The 17,507-nt window shown below is 44.6% G+C and overlaps 1 protein-coding gene across 1 annotated transcript in view; it reads right to left on the reverse strand.

Moving 5' to 3' along the window:
- LOC133141556 (voltage-dependent N-type calcium channel subunit alpha-1B-like) overlaps window positions 1-17,507 on the reverse strand; it is a 181,467-nt gene that overhangs the window by 18,527 nt on the left and 145,433 nt on the right. The window contains exons 31-40 of the mRNA XM_061262125.1: window positions 17,425-17,507; window positions 15,095-15,296; window positions 13,291-13,455; window positions 10,778-10,888; window positions 10,124-10,207; window positions 7,497-7,613; window positions 6,655-6,720; window positions 5,090-5,181; window positions 2,790-2,940; window positions 996-1,123 (exon numbers count right to left, since the gene is read on the reverse strand). The exon at window positions 17,425-17,507 is cut by the window's right edge and continues 55 nt beyond it. Coding sequence (XP_061118109.1) covers window positions 996-1,123; window positions 2,790-2,940; window positions 5,090-5,181; window positions 6,655-6,720; window positions 7,497-7,613; window positions 10,124-10,207; window positions 10,778-10,888; window positions 13,291-13,455; window positions 15,095-15,296; window positions 17,425-17,507 — 1,199 coding nt within the window. The remainder of the gene's footprint in view (window positions 1-995; window positions 1,124-2,789; window positions 2,941-5,089; window positions 5,182-6,654; window positions 6,721-7,496; window positions 7,614-10,123; window positions 10,208-10,777; window positions 10,889-13,290; window positions 13,456-15,094; window positions 15,297-17,424) is intronic.

Below are 17,507 nucleotides of genomic sequence, written 5' to 3' on the forward strand. Positions count from 1 at the left end.
AAATCTGCACTAATTGGATTTCCCCCTAGTTTGATAAGGATTAGTTTTTGCAGACAAATTATGTCCATCTGGGGTGTTTATTTTTAAGTCAAATAGGATTTTGTTTATCTGGGTGTCCCGTAGTAGGATTTAGGAGGAGGGAACACAGTGCTTTCATCCAGGATAACACAGTCATTTTCTTAACCCAACCCAAGGGGTGTGATGGCTGAAGAACTACACGACCCAGACTCCCTGGCAGCCAAAGAACTACACATCCCAGACTCCCTGGCATCCAGGCACAGATATTGAGGAGAGCTGTATCACTGTATAACCGGTCATGACCTCCCATCAAAGAAATTAATAACATGGTTACTTATATGTAAACTAGAACAGGCTGAATTTACACACAGACATATACGTACGCACACACATGCACACAAACACGCACACAATGTTTTTTTTCTCCTTTTGCTTTTTTTCCTTCAGAAAAAAGTCTTCCACTATCCCAGTTTCTATGGTGATCTGTGAGGAGGCTGCTGATGTCAAAGCCTTGCCCAATATCTCCCATCTCTCATATCAATGGTGAGCTTTTTGTTTTTTCTCATTCGAATGAATTGAAATAACAAAATTCATTTTCAATATGCCTCTGAGGGATGAAGTATTTTCAATACTGAATGAATGAATACTGAAGTGTGGAGAAAATAAAAAGATATAAATATTTTATCCCTTCATCCCTGCTTAATAAGGAGGAGCTTTGGGTGTGATGCGGAAAACCGGATTTATGGAAATCTGTCACACGTCACGCTGCCTTCCACGCCACGGCTGAGCCCTGCACGCTGGCATTAAAATAAGCTTTCCCAGTTTCAAACTCCGCTTCAGAAACCGCAAGATTAGCCCAAAACGCAACTTTCACTCCCCACACCCAACCCCACCCCACCCCAAAATTACAAAGCTGTCACATTTGAGGAACTACACTCCCTCAATGCCAGAACTTTCAGCAGCGGAGGAGCGCATACCAAGCGGCTGGGTCGTACTCTGCCCAGACGCGGATGAATTCGTCCAGGTGGTGAGGCCCCAGTATGGAGGAGTCCCGGGTCAGGTACTCAAAGTTATCCATGATGACGGCAACAAACAGATTCAGCATCTGCAGGTTGTGTGAGAGAGAAAGACAGATTTAATGTTTGTGTATGCTTTTGATGTATTATTATTATGATGATGAATATTATTTTTAGCTGTGAATATACACTCAGTGAGCACTTTAGGTATTTATTAGACTTATTTTTTTAGACTTCTAATGGTGAAGCCTATCCACTAGGAGTTATGATGTGTTGTGTGTTCAGAGATGCCATTCTGCATACCACTGTTGTAATATGTGGTTATTTGCATTATTGTCACCTTCCTGTCAGCTTTGACCAGTCTGGCCATTCTCCTCTGATGTCTCTCATTAACAAGGTGTTTCTGTCTGCAGAACTGCTGCTCACTGGATTTTTTTGTTTTTTTGCACCATTCTTTGCAAATTCTAGAGACTAGTGTGTGTAAAATCCCAGGAGATCAGCAGTTTCTGAGATACTCAAACCACCCTGTCTGCCACCAACAATCATTCCACTGTCAAAGACATTAACTGAAGCTCCTGACCCGTATCTACATGACTGTATACATTGCACTGCTGCCACACAATTGGCTGATTAGATAATGGCATGAATAAGTAGATGTAATAAAGTAAAAATTTACTTTATTTAATTAATGCATTTTCTGCCAATAAAGCTACATAAATTTGACTCAAAACTGATGTTATGCAACAGTGTGTTTGGCTCATTGTGTAAACAGGCAGGATGAGGAGGTATGCAGCGTTTTGTCCACAATGCCATATATCCAGTATCATCATCTAAGACCCTTATTTGGATTACCACAATTTCAATGTATTGAACTCATCAATATTATATAAATACAGTAAATAAAAATATTATCAAATATGTGTAAACCAGGCAGTTATCTGAAAGTCTCCAGGAGATATTTCCTGAATGACAGTCCTAGAGAGCCAAAAGGCAGATGGTTTGCCTTTTGACCATAAAATTCAGGTGAAGCAGGTTACAGTATGTGAGGTAACTGTGTAACCAATAATCTTTCTATTCAGACCAGCAGACTATATGCTCATATGGACTAGGGTTGAGGAGCCCTTCTCCTAACTGTAGGTACATTATGCATTTCAAAGGGCTGGATGGCCTGTTGTAGTCATTATCACAACATTGTCCGTATGCCAGTGGATTATGCACTCAGTCAGCACATTAAACACTTGGTGTAGCATTAAAAGGGCTGAGTGTCCTTTTAAATGTCACTGTAGTATTTCTACCTCTGTGCTTGAATGCAGGCTTAAGCTTTGTGTTGCATGTTTGAGCTCTCTTTATATGCCGTGACATGAAAACCAATGAAATGTCCTTATGAGGACAAATGAAGGGTTACTAACTGATTAAATGATGCCTAGGAGGGTGGAATGGCCTTGTCATCGTGATGTAGCCGTACGCAGAAAATAATGATCTTTAACGTCAGTGGTTAATGTTGTGGGTGCACATGTGACCGGGAAGAAGAGAAAGAAGATGAAGGGGAGGAAGATGAAGCACTGACCAGGAAGGAGCAGAGGAAGATGAAGGGGAGGAAAATGAAGCACTGACCAGGAAGGAGCAGAGGAAAATGAAGGGGAGGAAGATGAAGCACTGACCAGGAAGAAGCAGAGGAAGATGAAGGGGAGGAAGATGAAGCACTGACCAGGAAGGAGCAGACGAAGATGAAGGGGAAGGAGATGAAGCACTGACCAGGAAAGAGCAGAGGAAGATGAAGGAGACGAAGTAGAAGTAGGCGAAGTCGCTGCCGCACTCCCTCCCCACGGAGCCCGAGCGCTCATCACAGGAGCGTTGGCTCAGACACGCCAGCATGATCTCGTGCCACGCCTCGCCCGTCGCGCTCCTGACGGACACACACACACGAGCAATGAGGAGAAACAGGCAAATGCACACAGAAAGATGCATACATGCACGGAAACGCGCGCGAGCACACACACACACAAACACACACACACCCACACACAAACACACACACACATACACACATACACGCACACACGCGTGAGCAATGAGGAGAAACAGGCAAATGCACTCAGAAAGATGTGCACATGCGCACGCGCGCACACACGCACACGCACACGCACACGCACACACACACACACACATGTAAGACGCCTTACCTGGACAATTAGGGACTAGCCCGAAATAAGAGACGGTGGAGCACACACTTATATTCATGAGTGTACGTGCATAGCTACTTGCATGCAAACATACAGTACATGTATCAAAATACGCACATATACACAGACATATGCATTCATGCAGTAAATATGTACATAAATATAATATATGCATACACATTCATATACACCAAGTCTCTATTTCTGAGATTGTGTATTTGCTGAAGTGATCACATGACCGAGGCTTTCATGAAAGATATCTCAGTACAGGAGAAGGACAAGATTGGCGCGTGTCTGTAAAGCTGAACCGTAATGGACGCCAGTGCAAGAGCATCTCCTCCCTCTTCTTCTGTGGTTTAATTGCCAAGCGAAGCAGCAAAGAGGATGCAGCCGAACACATTCATCTCCTGCTCAGGAAGGCAGATTGTGCAGTGACTGATTCCACACTCCCAACATCTCCACTCAGGAAGGCAGACTGTGCAGTGACTGATTCCACACTCCCAACATCTCCTGCTCAGGAAGGCAGCTTGTGTAGTGACTGATTCCACATTCCCAACATCTCCACTCAGGGCACTTGCTTGTACAGTGAAAGGTGACAACGATTCTAGGGGCCCACAGGTAGATGAGGCCCAAAGCTGGAGAGGGCTCAGTTTGGTTATTTTTTTATTTAAAAAGAGGGGACCCAGAGCAATATTTTTTAGGGGGCCCAGAATAGCTAGCTAAACTTCAAGCTAAACTTAAATATAATAGGGATATACAACTTTATACATATAGAGTACATAGAAATATACACATACAGAATACATTGAAATCTTATCCAGTCGGATAAGGATAAACTAATTTAGATAAAATGACACACGTTCCAATAGAGAAATGTAAGGCTGATTTCCACTTGATCCGTTTTAACTGCAAAGTGCTTACATGTGCCATTCCACTGTGAGCCAAAACGGCTGCCTGCAAGTTAACTGATGGGTGTTTCACCTACTGCTGAACCCCCACGGGGAAACCGAGATGACATTTTCATGTTCCTGGACAAATGAGTACGAAACTTCACTGAATTTGAGCGCTAGCATAAGATGAAGGAAGGATGAGCTTTTAGTCATTCCTGTTTTGGGGAGAACATGGAAAACCAGACCAACAAGGAATGATGTGGGCTGGCTACAGCACAGGAGGTAAAGCAGGAGTTATTTCCTAGCATGAGCCATCAATTATACCCAAGCATATTCTAGCCAGGGGCAAATAGGCAATACACGCCTACATCCACTCCACTGCGTCCACATCATCTCAGGACAAGCCTAATACTTTACAAGGGATGAGCCAACATACTGTCAAACCGGCTCAATTAGCCACAGAAATGCCTCCAGCTCACTAAGGAATACTGCTGACCTACAGCAAACAAGGCTATCCCCTCATATGCCCTGCAGAAAACCACAGCGAACGGCAGCTTCCAGGAAACAGACAGGGTGGCCTGATTTAACAGCCAATGACCCCATATATTGTATATATTAGGTAAGCCATCATAAAAAAAAAACACAGTGGAGGATGGCAGTTGTTGACTCCCGCTATTACTACCTTAGTCAATGATTATTGTAACTTTTCTGCCTTTACCACCTTGACCTCAAAACAAGGTTTTGATTTCATAATAAAATATCACTTTTTTCAGCAGTAACAGCAGCCAGGTGCCTGATCCTCCTGTATGCGACAGGGATCAGCAAATCACGGTTCAACAGCAGGTTTTCCACCCTCCTTTTATCTGGGAGTCAGGTGTAACAACAGGCTGGCCAATCAGTAGCACTTATTACCCAGGAGAAAAAAAAAAGCAGGGTGGGAATTGAGGAACCCTGGTCTTTGTTATGCCACCACGAGCGTCACCTGAAGAGGAGCATGAGGGCTTGCAAGAAGGTGCGGAAGTTGTTGTGGTGATTTATGGACGTGTCTTCGTTGAGTTCGATGTTCCCGAACACCTGGGGAGTGGTAAGGGACAGACTTCATTTTAAGTACAGCGCAGCAGGTCACTGTAGGTTAAAGGTACAATAGGTAAGATTTTTTGTGTTAAAACATTTTTACATTGTCTTCCTATCATTGGAAATGGCGCACTGACGTGGACTCACCCTTTGCCTGTGTTCATAGTCCTTAAATTCGGGTTTCAAAATATACAGTTCACGGCCCGACACTGTACCAAATCATTGTATATCTGTACAATAAGTCAAGCTCATTGGTTGAAAATTTTAAAATTGCCACAGCCAATGGCATTTCAAAGTCAGCGCATTCAGAGAAGAGGGAGGGATAAACAGTGTTGTGGTTGTATAGGTGTTTCTTGCTGCTATTTCTCTCTTGACCATTAGAATTCAGAAATTACCTATTGTACCTTTAAGATATGAAACAGCAATGAAAATGCATCTTTGGGCTGGGGCGTAATGAGAAATTATTCAATATTACGCGGCCCTTAGGAGCTGAAGTCAACTTTCACTTTAAGTCAGCATTCTCCAGGGGCACTGATGAGTGCTGTGGTAGCTCGCCTAGCACAATGCCGTGATTAAACATAGAGCCATAGAGGAGGGGGGAGAGCGCTATGACTCAGACACAATGGCCTTTGATTTACAATGCTATGCTAATCTATTGGATCGCAGGCATCGTCATTTTGCGAACAATTTAGGAGATTGCCTGAGCTTTGTTTTCTTTCCTTAAAGGGCAGGCAGAGCTTTGTTGAAGTCACCCTGTTTCAGCGATATCGTAAATTGAGTACTTTCACAGAGATCAAGCACTACACAGATGTTCTGCATGAACTAACAATGAATACAATAAAAAAAAGCTCATGCTCTTAGAGGTAGAAAACAATACAAGTCAATATAAGGTCAAATATGAAAATAGAAAAGAGTAGTGAAACAATACATTTACAGTGTCAGGTGTGTGACAAAACTGTATTGAACAGTGTTACATTGTGAAGAACCATAGGTATTCAATATTGCCAAATATATTGTCTATAAATGCTACCGTAGATATAAAAGATGCACTGTCCATAGAGTCTACCATTGGCACTAGATGTTATGGTAAATGGTTGGCATTTATATAGCGCCTGCATCCAAAGGGCTGTACAATTTATTGCTTCTCATTCACCAATTCATGCACTGTTTGGCTGCCATACAAGGCTCCAACCAGCTCGCCAGGAGCATTAAGGGGTTAGGTGTCTTGCTCAGGGAGCTGACTGCCAGACGACTGCTCTTACCGCCTGAGCCATTATGCCCAAGGACAGAACTGCCACCAATCTCTATCACCACATGAACATTCATAAGATCTAACAAAGTAGCGCGTTGACCATATAACTGGCTCATTCACAGCATCACGCCACCACTGCATCTGCAGCAGACCAGACGCGGAGCTCCAGGCAGGTCTTCTTCAGGCAGACGCCCAGACGCCCCAGGTCCTCACACACTCACCTGCATGCCGATGATGGCGTAGATGAAGAACAGCATGGCGATTAGGAGGCAGACATATGGAAGGGCCTGGAGGGAGGGAGGGAGGGAAGAGGGAGAGAGAGAGAGAGACCATTTACATGAGAGTTAGAGATGCAAATAGCTATTAGTCTACATGACATTATTACCCTAATCATTTCACTACATGACATTATATCATGCTACATTATTCAAAATTATATTACCCTAACTAACCATGATACCACATAACTTTATACCACATTATACACATTACTATTATGGACAATTATATTACCCTAATCATTACACTGCATTATGTTGCACTGTACTATATTATTGTATATTGTACTACATTAATGAGTAATCCAGATGGGCTTGAGATTCATGATGATGTTGAAAATTTGATTCCACTCTGGGGAACTGCTGTGGCACCATCAGAGGTGGACAATCCAGGTCCCAGAATTTTGTTCCAGTCGGTTGGATTTGCCCACTGGACTTTCCACCTCTGTGTATTATTTGTCAAATCTGGCTGGTCAGAGTGGGACATTAAGAGAATATTTGACAGGTAGTAGGCTGGAGATATAGAAGTAGTCAGGGTGTAAAGGACAGGGCCCTGTGGGTGGATCCTGGGGGCGCAGGGGAGCAGGTGGGGAGGTGGAAGGGGGCACAGGGTAGCGGGTGGGGAGGTGGAAGGGGGCGCAGGGGAGCAGGTGGGGAGGTGGAAGGGGGCGCAGGGTAGCAGGTGGGGAGGTGGAAGGGGGCGCAGGGGAGCAGGTGGGGAGGTCGAAGGGGGCGCAGGGTAGCAGGTGGGGAGGTGGAAGGGGTCACAGGTGAGGCTCTCTCACCTTGAAGGACTGGACGAAGGTCCAGAGCAGGATGCGGATGGTGTAGCCCTGCCGCAGCAGTTTGATGAGACGAGCCGCCCGGAACAGCCTCAGGAAACTCAGGTTGATCAGCTTGTCCTGTGGAGGGAGAGGGGCAGGGAGAGGGCACGGAGAGGGGCAGGGAGAGGGCATTGAGGGGGTATGGAGAGGGGCAGGGAGAGGGCACGGAGGGGGTACAGAGAGGGGCAGGGAGAGGGCACGGAGGGGGTACGGAGAGGGGCAGGGAGAGGGCATGGAGGTGCACAACAACAAAATATAGTTTATACTTTGCAAGTTGGTAGAGAGAGTTAGAAGGGTTAAGAGAGCAAGCTTTTGTGAACATGTTATTAATTAAGAGACAATAAAAAATGACAATGATCCTTGGGTGAGTGTGATGAACTGATTGAAGTGCCAAACTGGGTGGGAGGTGGAAAATTCATCTTGTCCTCATCAGAGACTAACTGCACGGACTAATCTTGAATGACAAGCAAGAATGAGACGGACAGAGAGCCAGAGTGGATTACAGGACCGGAGGACGATAGTCACTTACCGTGGACTAGTGCAGTCGTATAACCAGGGAGAAGGATGGCCCGGAAAACAAAAATTAAGCGTGAGAGAAAAAGAGAAGAGGGAGGAAACAGAGGAAGAGAAAGAGGCAGAGAGAGAAAGCAAGAAAGAAAAGAAAAGAAAAGAGAGACAGATGCACAAACACAGGGGAAAAGAAGAAGAAGAAAGCAGAAGTCACACACAGCAGAAGTATCCCAAAAACTCACCCTTGAATCAGTAGGAACCTTTAAAACCAGAGATAAAGAGGCAGAGATAAATGTAGCCACACAGAACCAGCAAAGAGGAATAGACTTGAATACACAAGGATGTTTTGCAGGTAGACTCCCCCATCCCCTTACCATGGTGCAATGTTTTCTGTTCCATTTCTCAAATTCACAGACAATTTCACAGTCCGATGAACAAAAAGCTCCTAATCTTGGTTTTAACACTTGTGTTGCCTTATGGACTAGGCTCTCCGCGTTCACAGGGTCAATAATGATCCACCAGGGTGATGAAGTCTCTTCATTGAATTTTAAACCCAAAATCAATATTTTTAATGGAGGAACAACCTGTCACTCATCAATACACTGGAGAATAACTGTTCACTCACTGCACAGTCCAGAGAGACTGTATTTCTTTAGTATGCATTATCATCAAAACCTGGATCTTCATTCATTACTGGATTTTATTTAGCTGAAACATAATCTCAGCAATGAGTCATAGGTTTAATATTGATACTCGATGATTAACAGGTAAGTGTATAATGTCCCGTTGCTAAATTGCCTAATGTAGCTCTATCTGCTTTTACAGGTGATTAGACCAAACGTGACAGCATAGCCAATTATGTTTATGTGAAAACAGCTTCAGCTCCTCATGTGTTTATACGAGGTTGAGAAATGCACAAAGAACATTAAATTACTTTCCATGACTTATGCTTTAAAAAAATCTTTTAAAGATCTTTTCTTCCCAACACACATCACTTTTTATGAGAATCCATCCACCCATCCATTACGTAAACTGCTTATTCCAGGTCAGGGTCACATGGGGGTGCTGGAGCGTATCCCAGCATGCTTTTTACGAGGATTAGTTTTTCAATTAACAGCCCTCACGTGGGGTCAAACCAAGGTGTTGACATGCCTAGTTTATCCTTGGAGCCATAGTTTGAGTTTCACTGGACAAAACAAACAACTCAGGGCAGCGCTAGAAGGTGGATAAACACTACCGCCATTGTGTGAGACTCTCACGCTGGTGCCCTCAGTTTGGCTCATATTGTTTGATTAATCACTCCAATTCCACTTTATGTTGCACAACATTACTTGTTTCCAGACAGCGCCAATCCCGGATGAGCCATCCAGCCAACATTTCCCAGTAATACCGGTTTATGAGGTTTGGATATTTTATTAAAGCAATTCTGGTTATAGTGGCTTTCACTCATGGGGCACAGCAGGATGAATGTGGCTCACTGTGGTTTCTCAGGTACTGACCGTAAGTGGGCTTTCAGGCTGGCTACAAATCAAACCTCTCTCCTTACAGTAGCCTGTGTTCCCTGACTCCCGAACCACAGAGCCAAAATGGCTTCTCAGGTAGAGCGCACTGGGAGCAACCACATAGAGATACATGTCCAAAACTGCTTCAGATAATATGTCGTTGTTGAAAGATGGAGAGATAGGACGGCTGTAATTGGCAGTGTATCGGGCAGCGTTTCTCATAATTTTACATACACATTATATCCGTCAAATGTTAGGCAGTGGAGGGACCAGAGTGTAAATTCATCCATTAGCCGTTGGGTATTATTGAGCTTAAACTTTCATACTTGGCTTTTAGAAATTAAAATGACTACAATAGCTAGTAGTTATTGAACAAAATGAGTAAAAAGCAGCTAGCAAACCATTACAACAGTCGCAGTATGCATGTCAAGTGACTGTGCATAACAATGATGTTTGCAGTTTAAGCAGAATACTTTTCAAAAGCAGCACACATTCTAAATTGAAACGGACAGTCTCTGTCTCTGTGTTTCAGCCCCCAGCTGAGTGAACAAGTGAACATATAGGCGTTGCGCTTACAATAATCTCTGTCACCAGGATGTCCGTTATGCTGCCCAGCACGGTTACAAAGTCAAAGATGTTCCAGGCTTCTTTCATGTAGTTCTGTATGGGGTAGAGAGGGGAACGTGTCAAGTCATGGCCTTTTTTTGTTTGTTTGCTGCACTGTTCTCCGCAAACTCTAACTCTAGAGACAGTTATGTGTGAAAATCTGAGGAGATCAGTAGATACTCAAACCACCCTGTCTGGCACCAACAATCATCCCACGGTCAAAGTCACTGAGATGATTGTATGTATCAGCATAGTGATATAAAACATGTACAGTATGTATGCACACTGTAATGTGTAAATGCCTGTACACATATAGATCTACATATGAATCTCTACAGACCCATCAGTGTACTGTCTATCCATTTTACATTCAATCAAGTTACTACATTTATATCCTTTATTCATCTCCATTTATCACCTACCTTCCCACATTGCTTTCCATATCTTTATCTCTGTCTTTATATCTATCTTTATCTCTCTGTCTTTACATCTACATCCACGTACCCACCAACCCACACGGTTATTTCTTTCTCAATCAGTGCATCAAACCATCTCTTTCTAACACACACCACACACACATGCACGCACGTACACACACACGCACGCATACGGAAGTGTACCCACCAGAGGTCCAAAGGCGATGAGCTTGAAGATGCACTCCAGAGAGAAGAGGGCCGTGAACACAATGTTCAGGTACTTGAGCATGTTTGCATAGACGACAGGCGCATCGTAGAACTGTGGAGAGAAAGCAGAGGTGCGTTCAGAAAGATGAGCGTCACCTAAAGTTCACCATCAGTCTGTGAAAGTACAGCACAGCAAAAAATCATACCTGCCCAAGGATTAGACGCCAAGAGACTAAATAAGTCAAATTTGGCGGTTTTCATTCATTTTAATGCATTTTATATTTGTTCCCAACAATGAAAAGCAATCATTGGTCCTAAATTGGGAGCAGAACGTTGAAGCACATTTACTTAGCCATGGAGCAGATGCTGTTACCCAGAGAGAAGGTAGAAGTAAAGTCTTCTATACGTCTGTCAGTCACTTAAACTCAGTTTTTTTTCTTTTGAAACAAAACTTCCCACCATCTTGAGTTAACATTCACTGAATCTGTCTTCATTACAGAAGGGAACTGTCACATCGTAGAAGCCTGCCTCGCTGACTGCACTTCCAGATGGGCACAATCTGCTTTGCACAAAAGTGGAAAGGAGCAGAATACTGAGAAATTCAGGCTCCGCACTTGTAAAATTAAATCAAGCAAAGGATTAAAAATTAAACCAAGCAAAGGAAGCTAAAGCCAGGATGAACCTGCTGTAAAGCAATTATGTGGAAAAGTCTTGAGAGCCCTCTCACGAATATTACGTTATTCAACTGACAGCTATTTTCTCACCCATTTCTCTTTTGCTTTCTTTCTCCATCACTCACTTTGTCATTATTATCCTACCTCACACCCTCTCTCTCTCCCTCTTTCATGCATGCACACGCACACACACACTTGCACACGCATACACGCACATACAAACATACACGCACACGCACGCACACAAGCACACACACAAACACACAGATATAAGCCAAGCTAAAAGGAAGACCAAACATGACATCTTGTCTTCTCTCTCAGGAATATGTCTGTCAATCAATCTGTCCAGCTATCTGTGCCAGTGACTCATTTAAAGATGCAGTGAACGCTCCCCTCTCTGCTTGAGCAGGATCCTCAGGGCATTCACGCTGCTCGACCAAGGCAAAAAAACCTAATCCACTAAACGCTATTGTCCCGCATGAAAGTCAACTGAGTCAAACAGGTTTCATTTGGAGATAATATGTGCCTTACATTTCAGGTCTGTAGTAGATAGGGATAGAGACAGACAGATAGACAGGCAGACAGACTGCAGGGCAGTGTGGCTCACTGGGTGGCAGTGTCAGCCCATCACTGTAAGACACAGCTGTGTGATTCCGTATCTGAGAGACCAGAAAGAGGCTGAGTTTGAAATTTGAGTGGTTTTCTTGCACATGGAAATTTTTGTATGAAAAATGACATGTACAAACCTGCGGGAGAGAGAACTTACAGTACAGAGTGTGGCTTAGCTGTAATTCATCTCCATCTCAGGGTCAGATAGATGGGTGAAAACCCTAATAATTGCCTTACGATGGTGTGTGTTATCCTGGGGTGCTTTCCATAAAGTAAACACTTGAAGCCTTCATTGTTAACATGGGTAACCCACCAGGTCCAAACACCTTTGGCTTGTTGACACAAAGGCAGTATTCAAACCTTAATACCCTGTTCGGAAATGCACAGACAACACATTGTATACAGAATTTATATATTTTTTCTTCCTGAAGTTGAAAATATGACCATTGCGCATAATATGACTGTAATATGTTGTGCACAATAAAATAATATCAAACTGCATTTCGCGACACATTGACACATGTATGTATGAAATAGCTTGAAAAATGGTATACCCTTGCACCCCCCCCCCCCCCCCCCCCCCCCCTTCCCAAAATACACATACAGAGACAGATCAGTCACGCTTGTTCAAGTTTGAGAGAGTGAAGAGAGAAAGAAAAAACCTGGTTCATTAATTTGTATGTCCATTATTACTATTTCAATCAATGTTTTAAGAGTTTCTGCGTATTTCTGCACAGTTCAAGCTTTTAACTGGGTATCTGTATCTTGATTGCCTTCCTTGTGATGAGCTACTACTGATAGAGATAGTGCTGTCTAGTGCTGAACTGTCCATCTGACAGAAAGAAGTTCATAAGTGTTCTGAAACACTGCAGCTATTGAATGCACCCCAGATCTAAGCTATGTAAATGTCACAGGACCTAAGGGTGCACAGCATGACAGAAAGGGCAAAATTAGACAGTGGCCACCAAAATCTGCCAGTTCATTTGTAAACTTAATAATGTCCCAACATCCTCATTATCCTTCTGAAAGCCCTGCAACTTCGTGATGACAAATGAGAGTTTTCACAATCCCAGTAATGCTATCAATCATTGGCTACGTTGAGACAATCAACCAAGTGACTCACACTATTTTCATATAACATAGAGCTCTTCCTATTTTGGTTTAAATAAGTCTTGTTCTCCCACCGTTGTTGTAACCATTGGAACGCTTCCTGGGGCATTGAATCACTGACCTTCATCATGAGGACGATGGTGTTGAGGGCAATCATGGTCATAATGGAGTACTCGAAGGGCGGTGACACCACAATCTTCCACATCTTGTACTGGAAGGACTGCTTGTTCTGCGGCATGTAGCGCGTCAGAGGCTTGGCGTTTATGGCGAAGTCGATGCACGCCCTCTGCAGGACAACAGAAGAACAGCCTACTGTGATCCAGGTTCCATGTCAGACCATGGACCCCAACCACACAACAGAACAGACCGACCAAAAGGTCGCTGGTGCACGAAGATCCACAGCCAGTACCGACTCAGTCCAGATTTGATACCGGACCTCGACATTATATCCACACATCACTGAACGCTCCCTTAACGAGATGAGCCACCCTGTGGCTTCTGTTATACACTTCAAGATGAAACATTACGGTGGCCATCTTAGATTTAATCTTCAGTTTAATAATGAGACGTGTCTGCGGCAGAGCTGAGATAGACTCAGATAGAACTTCTCAGCATTCTACTAACACAACAACATAACTGCTAATCTGAGAGGGAGCAGGATCCCTTCCCCAGCTTCATATATTAGCTGTCACTCCTTGACTCCGTCGTGAGGATTTGACTGAATATGAAGAAGCAGTGAAGCAGGAGGCTGCGGAGGATCGCACAGTCCCCCGTCTCCTAACGAGACTCATCAGAGCTCCTGTCATTTCATTTCTTCTTCTCTGTCATCGCATTGGCCTCCACCTGCCGTGGTATCGTTTCCAGGGAACAAGCTGCTACCGGCAGCGATTCGGGCCACGTTTGTCTACACACAGTCCCCGAAAAAAATGACAAACAACCGTCTCCAGACGCCTTCTTGCTGCCAGACGAGGAAATCATCCGATTTGTTTATAAACAAATATATGAAAAGCCCAATCAACAGAAAACAAACACCAGAGCGAGTAACGCAATAAAACGCTTTGCGAATACTTGCCCTGAAGTGGACGCACAGACTCTCTCAGAAAGCGTGCTCACCTTGCAATACACCAGCCCACAACTACTTCTTCAAAGGAGTCAATTTCCAATTCCACTTGTCGAGCACTTGTGAAATGGATATATCTGTGTGTGAGTGTGTGAGTGTGTGTGTGTGTGTGTGTACCAGGCTCGAGGCTGGGCATTGCTCTTGTGCTTGGTGAGAGTGGGGTGGTAGGGGGGCGGTGGGTTATTCTGATCATCCTGCTCTGACTGCCGAAAGCCATTGCCATGGAGACAAGGGAGGTGAGGCGCGGGGCTCTCTGGTTAGGTCTCAAAAGGGGAAATAAGATCAATGTGGTGTCTGTCTGTGCTGGTCACTCACGAGGCCTTGGAGGAGCCCGATACCACCGGCCTGTCAGAACCGTGACGGGATGTCTACAGCCATCACAGAGCAATCACATGACCATGATCACAGAGCTACAATACCACACGCATGACAACACAGCCACTGTGGCCACAATCACTATGACCACAGAAATATAACCACCCTACCATGATCACAACCACCCACATCAAAACCTACATGACCTTGAAGCATAACCACAGAACCATGCGCAAACAAACACAACTGCACAATCGTGACCATCTGACTATAAGTGCTTTACCATGGCCGAAACTTTGTGACCATGAGGACAGAACCATGTCCAAACAAACACAACCGAACAATGATGACCACATGACTACAACTGCTTTACCATGGCCATAACTTTGTGACCATGAAGACGGAACTATAACCACAGACAAAGGCCATGGAACCACAACTGAAAGACCGTGACCGTGCGACCGTACGGCCGCGGGAGGCTGGCTGGCACCTCGTTCTTCTCCAGGCTGCACTCAGACATGGCTTTGTCCCCCTGCTCCTGGAACGTGATGATGATCAAGGCCACGAAGATGTTGACGAAGAAGAAGGGGAAGACCACGAAGTAGACCACGTAGAAGATGGACGTCTCCATGCGGAACCCGGGGCTGGGGCCCTGGTCCTCGTAGGTGGCGTCCACCGAGTGCTTGAGGACCCTGTGCGGACGGAGGGATGGAGGTGAGGGGCGGGGATGGAGGGATACCAGGACGGAGGGAATGGGCATGAAAGAAGAGGGGATGAGAGAGTGGGATGGGGAAACGGGAGAGAGGAGAGAAGAAGAGGTTGAAAGGATGGGGGTTGAGAGAGAGTGAAGAACAGCAGTGCAGAAGGATAGAGGGACGAAGAGGGAGAGATGAAGGGAGGGATAAAAGGGAGAGTGGAAGGAGATGGCCGATGCAGAGAATGTATGACAGATGAAGAGGATGAATTCAATTATTTTAAATTTTTTATACGATCACTGCTGACTTTTCCATGTGTACATGACCCCGGGTTCAAACAAATATATCAATGCCATAACTCTAATCTTAGAGGGAGAAAGGTTGGTGTTCACTCCACTGCACAGTTACTGGACTTCATTCAATTACAGGTGGAGCAAAAAGAATTGGGGAGCACAGAGAAGTGTCCGGTCCCTGTCCCGCTAATAAGTGCGATCTTTTCCCTGAAATGAACCTGCTGTAAATTAGGTGCCCGTTTCCTGCCATATTCTCAGTCCACCTCTGAAGGCACTTTAGCCACCACGTCTCTCTCGCTCTGCAAACGTATCTTATGGAACTGCATTGGCTCAGGATGCTCTTTGATGTGATATTTTCCCCCAAAATGTAAACAGCACTAAGAGCGGCGTTAATAGGCTTTGGAAGTCTGACGTAACCCAGAGCAAAGTAGTTGCCCATATATGGATTTCCGGATCAAAGCACAAATTCTCTATAGAAAAAATGAATGGGCTTTTCACCTGAACATCTCTGACACAGCCTGTGATTTAAGATGCCATTTCATATCTGGACGACTCATTTCTCTGGCACTGGGTCCAGCAAATGGCACTGGGTCCAGCAAATTCCAATGCTGCTTTCAAACCGGAATCGTTATTTTGCTTGCCAAAAGCTAACAGCACAGACCATGTTTTATGCACCACAGTTTCATGAGAAGGGTTCCCAGGCCAGTCAATGCTGCCGTTGGCCGGCAAAGGAAATGTAAAACAACTCGAATAAAGACACGAGAACCACTATGACAAGAATAAAGACACTTACATCTATATACACAACCATATTAAGTAAAAAATGAAGATGTTGTTATTGTGTGACGAGTTGCTAACAACTTAGCCTGAGCAATTTGCTTTTTAAATTTCCCCCCAAAAATCATTCTTTTTTCATATACAAACAAATATAATTAATTAAAGGGATTTTTAAAAATCCGGGAGTCTTGAAAATTCTAATAACCATAGATATTTCTGAAGGGAATGACACCACCACTTCTGAGGCCTATTACCCGACACATTCTTAGTGCACTTCTAACACCAATTTAAATACCGTCCCTCTCCCTCTCCCTCTCTCTCTCTCTCTCTCTCTCTCAGTGCTTCTTATGGAATATAAACAGTTCTCTGCCCCACTATAGTGGAACCTCAAAGGACTTCAAAAGCAGGGTCCTTCAAAAACCTTTTCTGCCCCTGGGGTCCTTTGATCGGAAGAACAAAGACTGTATCCACAGTCGCCATGGCGAACGCCTCAGAGCGCAACACCAGACCACCCCCACTCCGATCCCTCAAAGTCCAGATCAGAGCCGAGACAGGCTCAGGACTGGGGTATGAAGCTAAAACATACAGACTAGTATACATGAAAAGAGATCTTATTCCATTCCATTCATTTAGCATAAAAGCATAACAATGCAGTAGATCCCTATTTGGCAGCAACTGGCTGCTCTGTGGGTTGTTTGAAAACTCCGACCTACAATTGACTACATGACTGGGACCCGCAAGGGCAGCGGTTCGATCCCTGGTGTAGCCACAATAAGATCTGCACAGCCGTTGGGCCCTTGAGCAAGGCCCTTTACCCGGCTTAGGCTAATCAACTGTAAGTCGCTTTGGCATGTGACATGTAATGTAATGTAATGTAATGTAATGGGTAGTTCACACTGCTACAACTCCTCTCTGCAACATTCTGAAACAGTTTCTTCACATTGCGAACTTTGTTCTGAACTGGGCTCCAGACAGGCTGGACATAGCCTGGTCTGAGGTGAGCAGTGCAGTGTGGGTGCAGTGCAGTCTGGGTGCAGGGCCAGGGGAACACTCACAGGGGCCAGCCCTCCCCGGTGGACACTGTGAAGAGGGTGAGGAAGGCCCACAGCACGTTGTCGTAGTGGAAGTCGTACTTCTT

The sequence above is a fragment of the Conger conger genome, chromosome 12, assembly GCF_963514075.1.
Source record: "Conger conger chromosome 12, fConCon1.1, whole genome shotgun sequence".
NCBI classification, from domain to species: Eukaryota; Metazoa; Chordata; class Actinopteri; order Anguilliformes; family Congridae; genus Conger; species Conger conger.